At 41.5% G+C, this 21,059-nt stretch overlaps 1 protein-coding gene across 1 annotated transcript; it reads right to left on the reverse strand.

The window, feature by feature from the left end:
* Positions 1 to 5,615: 5,615 nt before the first annotated feature.
* Positions 5,616 to 6,542, reverse strand: LOC149249986 (uncharacterized). Its single transcript, XM_089453531.1, has one exon. The coding sequence runs from the start codon at positions 6,540 to 6,542 to the stop codon at positions 5,616 to 5,618; it is 927 nt and encodes a 308-aa protein (XP_089309657.1).
* Between the last annotated feature and the right edge of the window lie 14,517 nt (positions 6,543 to 21,059).

Here is a 21,059-nt window from a genome sequence, read left to right on the forward strand (position 1 = left end):
CCTCAATCACACATACTTAGGCTTCAATCCCTTTAGAACAGACTTGACTGGCCTATTAACTAGGACGTTCTACTACAATATCCTTAACACACAACTTGAGCCCTCCCTTTAGGCCCACAATTACTTAGTTAGGACTATGACCTTCTTCATCACAGTCTGATTCTTGTGGCCAACCATAACCAGGGCTCTTTGTTGGCCTGTTATAGTGGCCCTAACCTTTACCTACTTGGATCTCTCAGACAGACCCTCAACCCTACATCATAACCATATATCAGACTTATTCTGCATGTAGGTGTCATATAACCAAACCTACACTGCTACAAACCTACCCACGACCTTCTCAACTAGACCTTCAACAAACCCTTAGGGTGATCGACCTACCAAAAATAGGTCTATGACTATATCTCTAGCAGTGTATCCTCTCCCAACCTTACTTGGCCCTCCTCCCATAGAAATAACTCTTGAACTCACCTCCTATTCTTAGCTGCGACTCTCCTACTTCGATTTGCGACTCCTTCCAGGAAAATCATCTTGCACAAGTGTAGTCCATTACACTTGTAATGAGCCTCTCCTTTAGCTCCTTATTCATACTTTTGTTTTAGGTCATTTAGGATTTTAGCCTCTCAATCCCTTAATAATAAATTAGGATAAAAAAATAATTGTCTTGGATTCAAACCCACATATTTGGGTCAAAACTCCAACTACTTGGGTAAATTTCCCAACCAACTCCTTTTGGTGGGGTTTCCCTTCTTAGAAATACCTTCAAAGCTACCCAAATTCCAAGAGAGCTCACAAAGCATGAGGATTGCAATGGTCATGCTACAATGGTGTTGTCAAAATACCCTTGACTAAACTTTAGCATTCCCAGGCAACTCACATTTTAGTTTTTTCATTATAGGAGTAGAAGCACTATTGCATCCTCTCAACATTATCTTAGTTATCTTGATATTTTAATCATAGGCATAATTTCTATTTTATGGTATTTGGAATATCTATTTTTCTTAGACAAAATGGATAAAAAAACATTTTCTTCTATTATTGGTCTAGTTTTCCTAGTGGTAGACTTGTAGTGTCAATTCTTAGTATATATTTTCTTTACTTCAGTACAAAAATATCAACTAGTTTACAAAAAAAATACATTTGAATTTGAGAAGAAGTGACTGATACACCATAGTGGAAGTATAGTCCATGTCGAGCTTTTTATTTAGATTTTAGACAATATACCACATTAAGTTGTCCTTTGAAAGTTGACATAATTCTAATATTTTTTTATTTTCTTGGGTAATGAGATAGTAAAATAAGTTGTTTTAGAACCAAGGGTGATAGGTGCAAGGTAGATCTTTATTTTATTTTTTTTCTGGGTAAAGGCTACTTCTATATTAAGAAAGGAAAATATGTACATAGTTTACATCAGCCGAGGAGGACGAAGCCATCCTCTAACAAAGACACCTGAGATTTCTACGACAGACTTTCAGATCACTGAGCTGGCATAACCAAAATGTCCAGATGAACTTCTTGGACTCCATATTGTTTCAGATTGCCAAAAAGAGACAATTTAAGTTTCCTGACTCTGACTTGTAACAAACTGCCCTTATAGAGCTGATAACAAAAAAAAAAAAAAAAAAAAACTGAATAAGGGGAACATAGACATGGCACATAGACATGAACAGGATAGCAAAAAAACCTCAGAAAACACCCTTGAACAGGATCAGGTAAGGTGATTGGGCGATCCAGATAGCTGCCTCTGCACCGGACTGGGCGGGTCAAGCCAGATGACTGATTCCTCAGCATCCTGCTGCTGGCCGTCCGAGTCCGGATGAACCGAGTCCTGGCCTTCGATTCTGTTCTGATCACGGTCCCGCAGAGGCAAAAACTCTTGAACAGAGACATCACGGAATGCGTCGTCCAGATCCGGAGCCGTCTGAGGCGGGTCTGCTGGAACATCAGCTGCCAACGGACGAGCCATTCGGTAAACTCTACCATTCATATCTCCCATTAGAATTTCGCTGCCCTGGAGGTCAGCAGAAGCAGAAGCAGGGGAAGACCAAGAAGGGCTGATCGGGGCCGCTTCAGAGAGATACACTGAAAGATTAACAATAACATCTGTCTGCAGGTCCCTTCGAGGAATTCGAAGGCGAAAAGACTGGTAGGAATTCGGCACGAACAGGAACTCCTCTTCAGAACTGGTGGACGAGGGGTAACGGGCCGCCATGGGAGCTATGGGATGCGGCTCCTCCTCATCCCTTACGACTCGCACTCCAGACCGTCCGCCTCGACGAGGCACTCCCCTCCTCCGCATAACCGTTTCCAACCGAAGCGTCTGGAGCCTTTGCTCCGCTTCTCTAATGAACACTGGCAGCAGAGTATCCTGCTCTCCGCGCGCACACACAAACATTCTCTGAGGCTTGCAGGGGTGGGCAGTGTGGTTAAATAACCAGGCCCCTGCAAATAGCATATACGGCGCACCACCAACCATAACTCCCAGATACCTCGAGACTGGAACAAACTCATTCGGCTTCAATGCAAATGCTGCAATGCTCTGCCGCTCCTTACCTTTACCTGCCTTCAACATTAAATGAGGATCGAACGCCATCGCTGTTGTGTACCTGGAGATCTCCTCGGCCTTGTCAACAAGTGTTGAGGTGCGGGGAGCCTTAATGGCACGTAGAATCACCCGCATCCGGGTGCATTTTCTCCATTTGAGCTATGTCCTGAGAAATTATCTCTTTTAACTGAATCTTTTGTTCTCTGGAAGGTAAGCAATCTATTGGTCCTACGAAGTGATTGTTTTTTGCCTCCACTCCAAAGTTAGCCAATAGATCCGCCAGCCTATTCCCTTCTCTTCTAGTGTGCTTAAACGTGATGGCCTAGTTCTGAGAGAGCCAGTAATTCAGAGATTCTAACCTATGAGCCATCCTCCAGCTGCGACTTACTTTGTGGACTGGCGATCCATTTTGAAGTTTTGTAGCTATTCTTATCAGGATCTGCGAGTCTCCTTCAATGATGAGGGGGAAGAGTTTATTCCTGTGAGCAAGAATATTACCTCTCCAAAGCCCTTCCAGTTCCGCAGAATTGTTTGTGTCCTAGCCTATTGATCCCATAAAGATAGTAATAGGATTACCTGTGTGATCTCTGAACGCACCTCCATAGCCAGCATGGCCTGGGTTTCCCTTAGAAGCTCCATCGAAGTTTAGTTTGACCATGTTGGAAGAAGGAGGGGTCCATACTCTTGATTCCTGGTTGGGGCTGATAGGTCTGCCACTGTTGATTGAAAGGGAGTTTAGCCTCATTTGCCAGTTGTCCCAGACCGCTTTTTCAGTTGGTAGGGAGGGAAAATCGTCGGGATACCAATTTTTGAGAGAGAGAGTTTCCATTAAATTTTGATGAAAGTTATTCCACAATTTATCTGGCGGCATTGATTTGTCTTTAAAGATCCTCCTATTACGTTCTTTCCAGATATTCCACATCAAAAGCCCTGGGATGAGTTGCCATAAAGCTGAGAGAAGAGAGCTTTGGTAAGGAGTGTGGCCGCCTTTGTTGATGGTTTCTTTGAGATCATGCTGTGCTCTGCGCTCATTTTGGCAGCGGAATGCTATTTTTTCCCACAGGATTTTGCTTACTGAACAGTTCTGCATGAGATGGAGAGCTGTTTCTTCCTCCTGTCTACACATATGACATATGGATGGACCTGTGAAACTTCTTTTTCTTAGGTTATCCCATGTTAAGATTCTGTTGTGACAGAGTAGCCAAAGAAAAGTTGATACCTTTGGCCAGTTTGATTTATACCAGACTTTTTCCCAAAGGCCGCTTTTATTTATCTGATTTTGGATGATGATATGATATGCTTCTTTGGTGGAAAAAGTACCTTTTTCTCCATAGCCCCATCGTAATATGTCCTCTTCCTCTGAAATTTTTATTGGCCTCTTTTGTAATTCATCTTCTAGGTGCTGCAGAGCCGACTCCGAACTGTGGGATAGTAGCTGGTTAACTTCTTTCCATTTACGATGATGTTGTCCAGGATCCTCTGTCCAGAAGTCTTTTACTTTTGCGTGTTGTCTTATTTCCCTTTCCTCGTTGAGGAATTCCTGAAGTATATCTTTCATTTTTGGCATCTGCTGCCAGGAGTCATTCCAGAAACGTGCCGATTTTCCGTTCTTTATCTCCTAGAAGCAGTGATCTTGAATTAGAGACCTGTGTTGAATGGCAGCATTCCATATTGCTGATCCTGCACTAGTTTCCGTCATTCGAAGTCTTTCTTCCACTGGTAGATTGCTAGCATATTTGGCTGTCCAGAGGGAAGCCCAAGGGGTGCTGGGAAAGGCTAGCCATCGCCACCAGATTTTAGCTCCCATTGCTTTATTACTGTGTTCTGGATCTCTGAGTCCGATTCCACCTGTATATTTGGGAAGGCAAACTTTCTCCCATTTTATTAGCGCCCATTTTCTATTTTGTCCAGAGCCTCCCCATAGAAATCTCCTTTGGAGGTTCTTGATTTCTTTGAGGACCCATTTGGGAGCAGCAAGAATGGAAAAAAGGTAAAGCGGCATGGAATTGAGGACAACTTTGATTAGAACTATTCTACTTGCCATATTTAGCGAACGATGAGTCCAGAGGAGAAGACGGGCTTCTAATTTTTCTAAGAGCATTTTCCATGATGAGTGCTTGAGAGCTGAGCTCATGAGAGGGGCTCCTAAGTATTTGGAGGGCAAGGAAGCTGAAGAGAAACCAAGAATGCGTCCAACAGCTCTTTGAGTGGTGACAGGGGTATTGAAGAAAAAAATCTGAGATTTGACTCGGTTTAGAAGAGCACCAGATGCTTCAGAGAAGGTGTTAAGAATGGACTTGACATTGCGGGCTTCTTGGACTGAAGGGTGGTTAAATAACATATTGTCATCTACGAATTGCTGGTGGGTGTGGGTTGGGGAATTATGAAAAGAGAGCCCTTTTAGTTTTCCACCTAGCTTGGCAGCAGAGATGCTTCTACCCAGACCTTCCGCCATAATAATGAAAAGAAAGGGAGATAAAGGATCTCCCTGCCTTATGCCTCTTGAAGGTTTGAAAGTAGCTGAGGGGGAGCCATTGATTAGCACAGAGAAAAAAGCTGATGAAATAAGACTTAAAACCCATCTTACCCAAGCATGAGCAAAGCCAAAAGCTGTTAGTACTTTTTGGATATAGACCCAACTAAGACTGTCAAACGCTTTTGAAAGGTCTAGTTTGAGGAGCATACCTGGCTTTTTAGTTAGCTTTAGGGAGTGAATTAATTCATGCATAAGAATGATTCCATCCGTGATTTGACGCCCTTCGACATAACCTGATTGCTCAGGCGAGATGATGAGAGGGAGGACCTTCTTAAGCCTGGTGGCTATGACTTTAGAGACTATCTTGTATATCATGTTGCAAAGGGCGATAGGTCTGTATTTGTCCGGAGTACTGGCATCCTCTCCTTTGGGCACAAGGGCAATAAAAGTAGCATTTAGAGCCGGGTACATCCATCTGAGCTCTCTAGACTCTTCGACTACCTGCCAGACTTCGCTTTTGATCAAGTCCCAGAATTTGTGGAAGAAGTTTGCAGTAAACTCGTCCGGCCCTGGCGCTTTCCCTACCTTCATGTGCTACACGGCCTCTTCCACTTCCTGTAGACTGATAGGTTTAAGTAAAATACTGTTGTGCTCTTCCGTTATGACATTGGGAATATTTTGGACAATTTGCTGGATTGCGGGCATTCTGTCAACATCAGGCTCCTGGAGGGCGTTTTTAAAGTAGCTTGTAAATTCCTTTTCTATTCCTTCATGGGTTTCTATCTTTTCGCCCTGCTTATTATAAATATGAGTGATTTGGTTTGACATTCTTCTTTGGACAGTAGATTTATGAAAAAAATTTGTATTCCTCTCCCCACTTTTTAGCCAACGGATTCTGGACTTCTGCTGCCATAGAATCTCCTCCTGCCTGGCTCTTTCTAATAATTTGGATTCGATTTCTTGTTCTTTCTTGGACAGGTCCTCTGTTCGCTCTCCATTGATGAGGGCTTGCTGTACCTTTTTCATTTCTGCGTTGAGACGGGCTTGGTCATCAAAGATGTTGCCAAAAACCTTGTGGTTCCATTGTTTGATGGCCTGTTTGATGTTTTTAAGTTTCTGTTGAAATCTGGCCATTCTTGAGCCCTCCAAAATATTATAAGAAGCCCAGGTAGTTCTGATGAATTGATCGAATTCTGGATGAGCTAACCAAAATTCCTCAAAGCGGAATGGACGTTTTAGATTTTTACCTAGCCGATTCCATTGTAGTTTTATGGGCCAGTGATCGGACCCTGAGCAAGGGATGATAGAGGCGGTGAATTCACCTCCAACACTGGTAGCATTGTCAGAAATGAGGAAGCGATCCAGGCGGGAGGCGATATGTTGCGCGCCGGATCTCTTGTTTGTCCAAGTAGTTATGCCATTTCTGGTAGGAATATCCATCAGCCAATTGCTGTTGATAAAGTCTTTTAGAAGGCCGTCATCACTGCTTGTGTTGAGTCTACCTCCCCTTTTCTCGTTCATGCTAGCGATCATGTTAAAGTCTCCTCCGGATATCCACAAGGGAAGAGCTCTGTTTCTGTTGAGGTCTGAAAGAGAGTTGAGTAGAGAGCTTTTTTGAACTGTGTCCTGAGGGAAATACACATTGGTTAGCACTCCATGCGAATTTGTGCCTGTGAGATGGAAATTGGCCTGAATGAAGTTCTTGTTAGCTAGAATGTTGCTGAGATTGATGACCCTGCCGTCCCAGAGAATGGCTAGGCCCCCCGAGGCACCCTGAGCGTCGACTGCAGTGGCTAGACCTCCTGGCCATGCCGCCGTAGCTATTTTTTCTAATACTGTGGAGCTGCACTTTGTTTCCTATAGGAGGAGGATACTTGGTTTTTCCTGTTTTAACATATTTTTTAGAATTTTTCTTTTCCTAGGGCCATTTAGCCCTCTGATATTCCAAGAGATTAGCTTCATTGAGAAGGGTGGGGGGTTGTATTGTAGTACTTGGATAGCTTGGCATATTGCCCTGACTCAACCAGTATTTCCCCAATTTTGATAGTTCTCTCTAGGGTTGTTTTCCTTCCTCTTTTCTTGTTATCCTTTGTGATAAATTTTCCATCCCATTAACTGCCAATCTGGACCCCCAGAGAGTATTTTTTCTGAGCTCTGCCTAAAACCTCTACTAAGTTGTCCAGCTGTTGTTCGGGTATTTTTTCGAACTCCTTCGTGCGGCAAGCCTCTTCCAACCCTGGTATATCCAGTTCCCCTATGTCCAGGGGGACCGAATCTTCCTCCATGATTTGGGGCTGCTGAGGCATGTCATCTGTAGCATTTAGGGCCTTACCGGTTTGCTTAGGGAATTCCATATCCATTTTTTCCCCTTGTTTTGACATTGTATTGCTTGGATCTGTCCTGTTATCATAGTGTGTTCCTTTGTGTCCCCCTTGTTTTGACGTTTCACCTTGTTGCTGCTGTAGAGAAACATCTTCGTTGTTCTGGTCCTTTTCTGAGTACTCCTGATCAGTGTTATTTAGTGGGGCGTATCTGTTGCTTGTGTTTACCTTGTTGTTCGTATTTGCCTTGGGGATACTAGGATTTTTTTTGTTTCCTCTTCTCCTGTTGACCACTTTGGTGAATCCATCCGTAGAAGGAGTATTGGATATCTTATTCAGAGGGCAGTCTCTGTATAAATGTCCAATGTCATGACATTTCCTGCATCTGAATGGCACCTGCTCATAATCTATGACTTGAATCCATTCGGTATCTTCATGAAAAAAGCTAACCGTATCTGGCAAGGGTTGCTTTAGATCCATGTAAACACAGATCCGAGCGTATGAGGTGTGTAGGCAGAGTCTTGTTTCCTCTGCTATTCTTACAAATTCTCCTATTGAGTTACCTATTTCCTTTAGTGAGTTTTCCTCCCAGTATTCCAAAGGCAAGGAGTAAAGCCTTATCCACACTGGCGAATAACTTAGATCTATTTTGTCTGGGTTGAATCTTTCTACCCACCCTGTAAGAAATAGACCTGCTGAATTAAAAAAGTAAGGGCCACCTTCAAGGATTCTGATACGATCTTCCAGGCAAGTAAAGTCGGCTGTGAAAAAGCCCTTTGCTCCCAAATGCAGGGTTATCTCTCCTTTTGGATGCCAAACCGCACTGATCCAGGCTCTGAGAGCCCGCTCTATTGGCCAGATCCCTATGAACTTTCCTATCAATGCATGATCACGCATGTATTGTATTCTAGCATTGATTCTCTCACTTGGAAAGAAAACCTTTGGTCTATTAGCAGCTACAGGTTTGCAAGTGGAGGAACTTACTGTTTTCTTGTTTTCTACCTCAGATTCCTTGTGATGCTGTTGGTCGTTGTCCAAGTTTCCTTCGCCTTCGTCATTCTGGAAAGCCTTTCCTGCTGCTCGCCGTGCGCTTTCACTCGGTGAAGGGGGAGGCTCAGAGCCCTCCCCCTGTCTGGGCATCATAGTGTACCCTCGAATACCGCCGAACGCCCTCGATCTGCTGCCCTGCGGCTGCTCTTGTTGCAGTCCTTGGCAGACCTGCCGCCTGCAGAGTCTGCAAAGCCTGTCAAAACCCTAAGGTTGCGCTCGCTCCTCTGTGGTCATCTTCCTTCCACACATCATACCGAATCCACAAGGTAGATCTTTATTAATATAGGAGGAAAAATTCAATTAACTAATACATCGAATTCTAGGAATTCCTCCTACAACTCAGCTTAAGTATATGCCCTCTTGCAAGGTATGCACATTGCTATTTATTTTAGAATTCATTCTTTAATTGTAATGGGAGGAATAAATTCATTCTCGCTTAGTTCCAAATGGAGCTTTTTAGCTTTCAAAATTTTTCATTTTATCAAGAATTTAGGGAGCAAAACTACGAAGAAAATTTTATCATCAATAAGGCCATAGTTTTAAAAATGGGGATGCTAAAGATTAATGGAACTATAAGTTATCAACACATTCTTTGACCAAATATAAGCATCCAATCAAAGGCATGTGCCACCACATAAACTCAACATGTGCCATGCCTCCCTTGTCCTTAGTCACATAGTGAGGTAGGTAACTTGATGAAACCGACACAATCACCTTGCTTGATTAATTTAATGGTGCGACAAGATTTTGAACTATTGATTGGGGGTTATCTTTGTCAAAGTGGGATAATGGAGTTGCAAAAAGTATGGTAGTCTCGGGGAGTTGGAAAATTGGTTTAGCTATCTAATTATGGTCTACTAAGATGCATTTTTGTTATTTGATTGGTTATTAATAGTTTTGGTTTGGTGAATCATGATTTTGGAGAAACCCTTTGTGTGTCATTGTTATTGTCAATGGACTCTCTTTAATTTTAGATTTTCTGAATTTCATCATCTCACAAACAAATTTTGGTGTCAATTTCCTCGGTCCTATGTGCCATAGTTTCATTAGCAACTTTTTGCTAGTGGCGTGGATTCTTTATTTCATTGGTTCATCTCTCTATTGTGTTTAATATTATATAGTTTTTTGGTCCATAGTAAACATAAATTTGGTGGAGTCCTAGTGGAGTTTGTGCGGGCGTGTAAGATTGCTTCTTGGTTACAGGTACTTGGTTTGAATTTAGCCTTGGATTAGTATCCTAGTGTTTGCCTTATGCATTTCAAGGAGCTAAAATAAATTCAAAGGGTCCTTAGAAATCATGAAGAATCAATCCAATGTAGCAAGACTTCTCTCTTCTTAGTAACCAAAAATGAATTGTAAACTACAATGAATGTTTCATTAGAATAACTTGTCAAAATGGATATTTTATTATTCTGAAATATTTTATTATGCAGGTTTATTTCCATACATCTCATATTTATATAAGTAGCTTATTTATCAAATTTATGAAAATAAATAAAATATGAAAATGAAACAACAATAAAATGAACACTTCATCCACATAACGAGTAGAATATGTATCCCAAAAAACCTAAAACAAGAGAAAATCTAGCTAGAAGTTGAGGCCTATGCTCTACTCTCTTTATTTCAGTTATGAAAATGCAAACAGAAAGAATACAAAACTTGAAATGGAGTTCCTTTTGATAGTGTGATATGAATGGTTGCTAAATAATCTTCTTCCTCCTTTTTTATTCTTTCAAGTTCCACTCCCAAATGCTCTACTCAACTATGGAACATGTACAATGCTAAAAGAATGGAACCTCCTTTCCTCCAAGAAACTCATTAGTTCGCATAGGATGGCAATTACCTATGGTTAGGATTTTTGCATACCTTAATTCTTAATTAGTGTCACAGTTTTGGACCGTATATAATCTTCTTGAAAGTTCACATGTGACTAGCCCCTCACTTGAATAATGGAGGCTAACATGGTATTAACTCAGTACCACGGTGGTCAATTTGCAGGAGGCATAGCTTATGCATACAAACTTTGATTGAGGTTTCTTTCACATAACTAAAAAGGTCTTGGTGTGTGGAACAATTTTTAGGGGTTGGAGTTGTGCTCACAAATGTTTGGCCCAAAAAATCATTATATAATGCCTCCAAATGTCTCTAGAAAGTTCCACACCTCAAATCTCGAAACTAGGACCTACAACTTAAATATACCTTGCAAGACAATTCATGCATTTTTTCATCCTAAAAGGTACCAATATAGGTGAAAATTTACATACACGATTACATAATTATCCATTATGGATCATGCCTCCCCATTTAGGGAAGCTTTTGTTCCCCAAAATACTTTACTTGATAAGATGATGACATCTTTTCTCTACCTTCTACCTAGATTACCATTTTTCCTTGCTTGGAATTTGTCCTTTCAACGCAATCTAGTAAATACCATGCTATCTTTGTCTAGTAATTCTAAAATTATTCTATAAACTTATATTTTTCTCCAATTACACCTAATATTATGGTGCAAATTGCTTTATGGTAGATATGACTTGCTCCTTAGTTTCTTGATCTGACATGGAAGGTCATAGAGTTTTAGATTTTCTACATTCATTATTGAGAAAATATGAAAACATAAGGGTAGACTAAGTGTGTAGGTATTATAACCCACCTTTAAATGATGATGTAAAAGATAATGTAGCATCATTCATGAATCACATAAGTTTATTCGATGCATTAGATAAACCAAATGAATAACCAACCATTCATATAGATCTTCACTTGTATTAAAGGTGATATTCTAGGTGTTCTTCTTTAACATGCATCTAGTGGTATCCTAATTTGAGATCCAATTTGGTGGAGCACTTGGCATAATGTGATTGATCTAAAAATCATCGATGATGGAAGAGGGTCCATGTCCTTGAGTGTGACCTTGTTAAAATCTTTGTATTTGATAAATATTTTTTAATTCCCATCCTTCTTGGGTACTATTATGATAGGTGGCCCATAAGGTGGCGTGTTTGATCAAATTATTCCATACTCCAGTTGTTGTTGAAATTTTTTCTTGACTTAATCTACTTCCAATATAGATTATTTGTACAATCTAACATTTTTTAAAGGAAGTAAGGAAACAAGTGTATCTCATGCTCCACTTCCCTCTTAGATGATGACCCTTTAGGCTCTTGGAAAACTTCTTTATACACTTGCGAAAACTCCTCCAATGGTTGTTTCTACTCTTTGATACATATCTCCAAGGATGTTTTTCCTTTTACTAATTAAACCCCTAGTCAGTTCTCTCTCAAGATAAGAAATACAAATTTTCTGTTAAAAGTTATCAAATTTTTGGCTCAGTTGGAACTTACGAGAGAGATGTTTGAATTACCTATACATGCATTGAAGATGTAACACTTCCCATCCTTGATAAAGTAGTACTAGTTTTATCTCCTCACGAAGATTACAGCCCTCATATACATGTAGGGACTTCCAACACTACACCACACACATCAAGGGGTACCTGCATCTAACTCCACTTCACCTATAATGCATACTATTATATCAAACTTCATAATACATTATTTCTTAACCTTGAGATATAGTCTAGGATGATCATGAACTTCCAACGCAAGCTTGTTGACAAAATTAATTGTTATAAGGTTGGCAGGTGAACTAGAATTGAATAGAGCATATACATTGGACTTTCTTACATATATCTTAACATGGAAGAGTTTTATCATCTCCTTCTCTTCCTTGTGATGAAGGATTCTCAAATTCACTTCCTTATGCACTAAGGTGGAAATAAACTTCTCATCCACATTTGAGTTGCTCTCTACGAGGTTGCTTGAATACATGGCTAGTAGATTATTCTTCTTAGAATTATTCTTAGGGTTCTTTGGGTTTATCTTTGGATGTAGCTTCCAATACTTATCTCAAATGTGGCCATTGATATTATAGTGGTTGTAGTAATTGTTTGGATATTTTCATTAGTGTACAATAGTTATCATTTACTTATCTTTTCCTTTCCACTTCTTTGCCTTCTTGGAAGCATCTTGGTGTTATTTTTATTTATAACCACTTAGATGTCCTTTCTTATAGCTTATGTTATTTAGGAAATGTTCTTACACAGCGGCCTCAATAATGGTCCTTATCTTGAATAACATCACTTACTTTCACAAATTCCCCCCATATATGAGACGAGCATGTATGCTTTCTTGGGAGATATACCTAACATTATCTCTATCTTCCTAAACTTAGTGTTTTAGTCTTGCACATTCCACGCTTGACTTTTCCTTAATTGATGCCAATGAATTTGATGGAACTATACATACCCAATAGGGTAGAATTGTGATCCAAGTGGATGTTGGTGGCCACCTGCCAAGTCCACTTGGACCCCCACCATGGTTTCTTTCAACTTTTCAGTTTCCTTAATTGTAGCACAATTTACTATTTTTAGCAGTTTTTCGGGTCCTGAACTTCCAGAGCCGTTTTGAGGCCCTAAATGATGTTTTTTGGGAAATCTAGGAGCAACATGTTGCTCTTCCCAAAGTTGTATTTCTTGGATAGATCTTCCTAACGAGATATTGTACGCGTCAAACAGAGATCGTATGCCAAAGTTATGACCCCGAGAAGTTGATGTACCAATTTACCCAAACGGGGCCCACAGTTTGGCATTTCATCTTCTAGGGTTAGGTTTTTGGGTGTTTAAGGTTTTCCATTGTTTCTCAACAATAAATAGGCCTTCGAGCCTCATTGTAACATAGTTCAGAGGAATGTAACCACATCTCTCCTCAAAGATAAGTTACCATCACCCTAGCTATTTATTTCCATTTTTTGTTTGTAGGCATATCTTAGTATTTTACATTAATGAAATGAAGTATTATTTCCGCTGCATCTTTGTGTTCATGGTTATCTCTATAATTTGTTGCGTTCCTATTTAAATTCGAATCAGTGGTATCAGAGCAGTATGCTTCTTCTCTGTTTTTCTTTGCATGTCCCCAAAAAGGTCGGCATATAGGGAGTTAGGGCTTGAACTGGTCGAACCTTTGCAAGACTAGCCTCGCAAAACCCGACGGCCTCCCATGGCGGATGAAAAGAAAAATGAGGGGGGCAGGAAATCCTATCAAAATATTTCTCGAAGAAGCCCTCGAGTGACAAGGGAACGTGATGATGGACAACTTTGCCCATATCCTTCAGCGGCTACCCAGGGGCAACGCATTGGTACAAGTTAATTTTGAAATCCCAATATTTGAGGGTCAGATAGACACAGATGCCGTCGATAAATGGTTAAATCTGCCAGAGGGTTATTTTTCTGTTCGTGATTTTTCCAGTCGGGAAAAGATTATTTTTTCTCTTCTCAAAGCAGCCCCCCATGTCAAGGACTAGTGGGAAACCTACTGCGAGCAGAAGGATGAAAATGTCGGCTCACTATTTTCAGCCACACCCACCTGGAATTCATTATGGGATGCCATCGAGTAGTACTACCCTGTCGGAAGCTATGAGGATCCATACCCTTCGCACAAAGTTGGGTATCAAGGATTCGGAGCAGCATTTGATACTCAAATACCGCGGCTTCCTGCACAAGTACATCCAGGAAGAAATAGAATTCCTGAACATCTCCTTGCTCGGCATGCCATACCGATAAGCCATCAAGGTTGAGAAAAAGCTTAAACAGAAGAAGCGAGACTTTGGATCTGCGAATCCGAAGCAAGGGAAAGGTGCCCCCAAACCACAAAACAAAGGACAAAACCAAGGCAGGGTGGCCCAAGACAACCCTTCAAAGTTGCAAGCAAAGAACAACGTCGCGAAGCCAAAAAAGGACACAGGAAAATGTTGTGAGTTCCTTAAGAGCTCTACTCACAACAGAAGTGAGTGTCGGTCCAAGCAGTCACTGGTGGCTGAGCTAAAGGTTTCAAAATCAGATGCATGTTCTGACTCTGAGTCAGAACCCGACAAGGGGAATGACAAAGGGAAGTAGATTATTGATGCGGAGCCCAATGCCACTATTGCCACCACGAAGACCCAGAAAGAGGAACCTGAAGATCCAGAGGAGGAGGAGCATCTCTTCCACTCCCAGACATGGGTAAAGGGATCCCTACTACAGTTCATTGTCGACAGCGGGAGCCAAAAGAACCTCATTTCAGTAGAGGTCATGAAGCGGTTGGGCTTACTGACCACGGCACATCCACAACCATACACAATCGGGTGGCTTCACCAAGGACGAGATCTTCGTGTGAGCCAGCAGTGTCGCCTTCCATATAACATCAAGCCCTTCACGGATGAGGTATTGTGTGACATTGCTCCCCTTGAAGTTTGTGATGTATTATTAGGACAACCATACTTGTGAAAGTGACATGCTATGTATGAATCAAGGCCCCGTGCTGTTATTATTACTTTGGGAAATAAGTTGTACAGGATACCAGAGGTAGCACCACCTATCGCAATCTCTTTGGTTACTGCAAAACAATGCAGTAAGCTCATTTCCAAAACTGGAAAATTTGTTTTCCTGATGATATGCCCTCAAGAAAATAAGAAGACGGTGGCCACGACCTCTAGACAAGGCCCCTCCGCACGACAACTACAGATGGACAAAGTCGTGGAGGAGTACAAGGACATCTTCACCTCCCCCGCATGGGTTCCTCTGCACTGTTAGGTCAAGCAATCCATTGATCTGACCCCAGGTGTACCACTGCCTAATGGACCAATCTATCAGCACTCCGTTCTGGAGAACGATGAAATCAAGAGGCAAATTTACGAGCTACTACAGAAAGGTCACATCCGTCCGAGTTCATCGCCCTGTGGGAACCCGATCGTGTTGATACAAAAGAAGGATGGGACTTGGAGACTCTGTATTGACTATCGGGCGCTGAACAAGATCACTGTCCATAATAGGTACCCGATCCCACGGATTGATGACCTCCTGGACCAAATGAAGGGGGAAAAATATTTCAGCAAGATTGATTTGAAGTCAAGATATCACCAGGTACCAATCGAACCCTCTGATGTGTGGAAGACTGCCTTCAAAGCCAAGGAGGGCCTTTTTGAATGGTTGGTTATGCCTTTCGGATTGACGAATGCTCTTGCAACCTTCATGAGGCTAATGGATGACATCTTGCAGCCATTCACCAACTCATTTGTAGTGGTATACTTAGATGACATCCTGATCTTCAGCTAGAGTTGGGAAGAGCACCTCCACCACATCCGACAGGTTCTCCAAACACTACGACAACACAAGTTATGTGCCAATTTGGAGAAATGCACTTTTGGCATGACCCAGGTTTAGTATCTGGGATACATTATTGATGAATAGGGGGTGCATGTGGATCCAGCCAAGATCCAAGTCATTCGGGGATTAACCCTCTCCAACCACTCTAACGGAGCTTTGTAGCTTTCTAGGTCTTTCCAACTTCTACCGCAGGTTCGTGTTGGGATTTTCTCATATCACTTGGCTCTTGAGTCAAGTCATCAAGGGAGAAGCAAAAGCAAAATTATTTTGGTCTGAATCTCAACAGAAGGCATTCACAGAGTTGAAATATCACCTCTGCTCGGCACCAGTGCTTGCATTGCCAGACTTGCAACAACCATTTGAGGTCGAGATAGATGCCTCTGACTATGCTATTGTGGTAGTCCTTACTCAACACAGGCATCCAGTGGCATATCAAAGTGAGACACTTTCTGACACAGTCTGGAAGTATCCCACTTATGACAAAGAGATGTATTCCATTGTGTAGGCCTGCCGACAATGGAAACATTACATTTTGGGGAAGGAAACGGTCATCCACACAGACCACCGACCCCTCCAGTTCATACAGACCCAAGGGAAATTGTAGAATGATCACCATCATAAGTGGTCCACATACCTGCAACAGTTCCATTTGAATATCAAGTATAAGAAAGGCAGCAACAATAATGTTGCAGATTGCCTCAGTCGGCCACCGATCATGTCATTAACCACCGTGCTCAACTCTTGTGGGCACGAGACTGCTGATTGGCCACTTCTCTACAAAAGCGACCCAGAATTCGGCCACACATACCAAACACTCTTGGAGGGTCGGCATGTTCCAGATTTTCACCTCCAGGATGCCCTGTTATGCCACCTGGGTCACCTTTGTGTTCCTTCAAGCGAGCATGAGAAGATGATTTGAGAAGCACACTGCAGTTGGGTTGGTGGGCATTTCGGGATCGAGAAAATGGTGGCAGTATTGTAGAAGTATTTCTATTGGCCGAATCTTCGACAGGATGTCGGGAAGTACATCAGATCATGCACTGTTTGTGCCATTGCCAAATCGACAGTCAAGAAGCAAGGCCTCTATACCCCGCTGTCTACCCATAGTCAACCTTGGGAATCCATCTCCATGGATTACATGTCAGGCCTTCCTTCCACTAAGCATGGAAACAATTGTGTTTTTTTGGTCGTCGACAAGTTCTCGAAGATGGCCATTTTGGTGGCATGCAAGAAGAATATCACGGCAGAAGCCACTGTTAAACTCTTCTTTGAACGAGTGTGGGTACACTTTGGGATCCCACAGTCTATCATCTTAGATCGGGACAGCAGGTTCCTCAGTACATTTTGGTCCAATCTCTAGTCGTTGTTGGACACCAAACTCACTAAGTCCACAGCCTTCCATCCTCAAACTGATGGCCAGACAGAGGTTGTCAACAGGATTATTGTACACATTTGCGCATGTACAACTCAAAGCATCCACAGACATGGGATGAGAGCCTCCCCTATGTTCAGCACAGCTACAACCAGGCTCTCCACAGCTTGATTGGCCACTACAACCGGGCTCTCCACAGCTCGATTGGCCACAACCCTTTTCAGGTGGGCTTAGGATTCCAACCACTATGTCCCATTGATGTGGCCATGCCATGTGCAGCTACTCACGTAGGTTCGTCTCATGTCCAGTCCGAAACAGAAAAGCAAAACAGCTTCATTGAGCACATCCAACATATTCGCTAGCAAGTCCATGACATTCTGGAGAAATCAAATGCCAAGTACAAGCAACGACATGATCAACATCGGGTGCCACACAAGTTTCGGGTGGACGACAAAGTCTGGTTTCATTTGCAAAAGGAACGCCTTACCGAAGCCTATCGGAAACTCAGACCACTCCGATATGGTCCTTACACCATTACCAAGGGTGGGGGAGACAATGCATTTGAGGTCAGCGTTCCCCCATTCCTTGGTCTGCACCCAATGTTCAATGTGGACCACCTTCGGCCATAATTTCCACCATTACTAGACACATTCGACATTGTAGAACAACTCACACCCACAGAGTTAAATCCATATTGCATGGAACAAGCTGCAACTGATTGGATCACAGACACACAGATCAAGCACACTCACCAGCAGAACATCCAACTGTATCGAGTTGTCAAAGCAGGCCAACTCTTTCACCAGGGCAAGTGGCTCACCAGGGATCAAGTTCAGCAGAAGTTTCCTCACCTCATCGAGGAACTCAACGCAATGGGGACCATTGCTTCCTAAGGGGGGAGGAATGATCCAGGTGGATATTGGTGGCCACCTGCCAAGTCCACTTGGACCCCCACTTTGGTTTCTTTCAGCTTTTCAGTTTCCTTAATTGTAGCACAGTTTACTATTTTTAGCATTTTTTCAGGTCCTGAACTTCCGGAGCCGTTTTGAAGCCCTAAACAACGTTTTTTGGGAAATTTGGGAGCAACATTGGTCCAGGGTCCATGGACCAATGTTGTTGTTCCCAAAGTTGTAGTTCTTGGATAGATCTTCCTAACAAGATATTGTACGCGTTAAACAAAGATCGTATGGCAAAGTTACGACCTTGGGAAGTTGATGTACCAATTTACCCAAACGGGGCCCACAGTTTGGTGTTTCATCTTCTAGGGTTAGGTTTTTGGGTGTTTAGGGTTTTCCATAGTTTCTCAACAATAAATAGGCCTTCAAGCCTCATTGTAACACAGTTTAGAGGCATGTAGCCACCACATCTCTCCTCAGAGATAAGCTACCATTGCCCTAGCTGTTTATTTTCATTTTCTGTTTGTAAGCATATCTCAGTATTTTACATTAATGAAATGAAGTATTATTCCGCTGCATCTTTGTGTTCATGGTTATCTCTGTAATTTGTTGTGTTCTTGTTTAAATTCGAATCAGATTGGGACTTGGTGAGGGTTTTGAAAACTTCCCACTTAACTATCATGGATCACCCTATATCTCAAATGTCTCCATGTGGTTTTATCACCAAGTTAGTGTATGGCCCTCTAGTTTTAGTTGGGAAAATATTTTTTTCTACTCTTTATCTATATTATGGACGTTGAAGTGCACTTCTAGCTATTACAACCAATGATTCAACTTAACAACACCAATTTCACCTTGATATGGCTTGATGTCCACTTCCTCTTTCATTTTAGGAGTAATGATATTAGAACTTGGTTTCATTTTCTAGGGCTCTTTTTTTACCACTTTTAGGTATCTTCATTATCTCATATTTTTCATTAAATCTAACTTTTGAGTAAGAGACACTAACCTCCCCCAAAGGTTCAAACTTGTTATCAACAATTTCCATGAGGAGGGCCATGTTGTGAAATATATCAATGGATTTCTCTTATATATTTGCAAACCTCTCTTATGCTATGTGTTGAGGATTTTTATGACTAGACTTATCCAACATATATAAACATTTAAAAATTCCTTTTTAAATAAACTATTAGATCTTGAAACTTCCCAAAAATACCCCATTAAAAATTTGCTTCAATACCAATATGATTTGTAAAATGCCATGGATATTCAAATGGAATATCTCGTCACAAGAGATATTGCATTATTAAAAAATAATTTATTGTTTATGTTTATTTCTTGATATCGTATATTTATTATAATTAATTTATTGCTTGAATTTATGAAAACAATTGAAATACAAAAATGGAAGAACAAGAAAATGAGCACACCATCCACATAATGAACATAAAATGTATCTCTCGAACTCTACTTGAGAGAAAAACAAACCAAAAGGTGAGGCCTATGCTCAACTGTCTTTTTATCAACTATGAAAATGCAAATACAAGAAAGCAACACTCACTATGGAGTTATCTTTTACACCATAGTTTGAATGGATGCTACATAATCTTCTTCCTCCTTTATTATTCTCTAAATCACACTCTTAGATGCTTTGCTAAACTATAGAACAAATATATTACTAAAAGAATGGAACCCCCTCTCTTCCTAATGGCCTAGTATTTAACATAGTCTAATATTTGTCTATATTTAAGACTTTTGCATACCTCAACCCTCAATTAACATCAAGGTTTTGAACCTTCTAGAATCCTCTGGAGGTTGAGGTCAAAACCACTTAGTACCATGGTGGTTAACAAGATAGCTCAATGTACGTAAAGAATAATTTTTGCATACCAACTGCAGTTGAGGCAATTTTCACATCCTTAGAAAAGTCTCACGTGTAGAAAAACATCAAGGAGATGGAGCTATGCTTGCGATATTTTTTTACTACTACATAGTGCACTAAAATCCGATGGCCTAGTGTTAGATTTTCGACAGATTTCTGTTTTCACTCCCACAGGCCTTGTTTATTAGGCTCGTTGGTGCAACTCAGTCAAATAATTGATGGGACAAATACTCGTTGGCTCTCTGATGACAATGTCTAGTTGGATAAACAATGGACATGACATGAATACTCTTTCAATCATCTTACGCATAGTCCGTTGGATAGCCCACGACATCCTGCCAGACAGTCCAATAATTCGACAATAAGATTTTGACAGCATGGTGTTGGCTATTCAATGGGAAATCCACGAGTCACCAGTTGGATAAACGAAAAAGGCGAGATCAATACTCTCCTAAGTATCTGATGCATATGCTCACGGATCTCTGATGAAGTTCCATTATACAGTTCACTAATCCGACGATAAGAATTCAACCATGGTCATTAGATAGTCGCCAGAGTTTCCGTCGACGAACTAGAGGCCGAGCTGCACATCCAACTAGGGCGATGCCTATTTCCAACACTATAGAAAATTTATTGCGCCTGACATGCCTGGAGATAGGCAAATATAACACGTCGTTTTTTTTTCCTATAATCATCCGGGCCCGTGTTATATCTGCTATCTCCTGCGCATGTCAAGGCGTAATAAATTTTCTATTCGTTTTTTTTTCCTATAATCATCCGGGCCCATGTTATATCTGCTATCTCCTGCGCATGTCAAGGCGTAATAAATTTTCTATACTGTTGGACATAGGAATCGCCGTCTGAGCACCCCTTCCAAGATTCCCTTGTCAGCAACACAGCAGTAGATCCCACGACCGAGCTTTACATTCGACCGAATACAATGGCAAATCCAACTGCCCCTTTCTGTATCGCGGAGCTTCTTTGGATTGCAGGTTGCTCAAGTTTGTTGAGGTGGCTAGCGGGCTCCATCCATCCATCTCAGTTGCCGATTCCGTTAATACTCAATATTCCGACAACTCCACAACTCCTGATTTCCGGCACGCTGCACCACTCTGGCTCCCAAAAGCGAATGCAAGTGGTGGATAAGACATAAACTTAAATGCATTCAATGCTACCTCGGCACTAAAGAATTTCAAAATTCAAATATCTTCCCGCCTGGAATTTCAAATTGAAAAATGGCGCGTAGAGTTTCTGCAACAGATTATTGAATAGGGAAGAAATGGTTCTCTGCATCACTTTGAGCCTCTCGCGCA

The sequence above is a fragment of the Pinus tabuliformis genome, chromosome 7 (genome assembly GCF_031772625.1).
Source record: "Pinus tabuliformis cultivar Carrire ecotype Pingquan chromosome 7, CPIR1, whole genome shotgun sequence".
Classification (NCBI taxonomy): domain Eukaryota; kingdom Viridiplantae; phylum Streptophyta; class Pinopsida; order Pinales; family Pinaceae; genus Pinus; species Pinus tabuliformis.

Bases quoted from the DNA above. Each gene is read 5' to 3' on its own strand.
- LOC149249986 (XM_089453531.1), bottom strand. From the start codon at position 6,542: ATGAACGAGAAAAGGGGAGGTAGACTCAACACAAGCAGTGATGACGGC.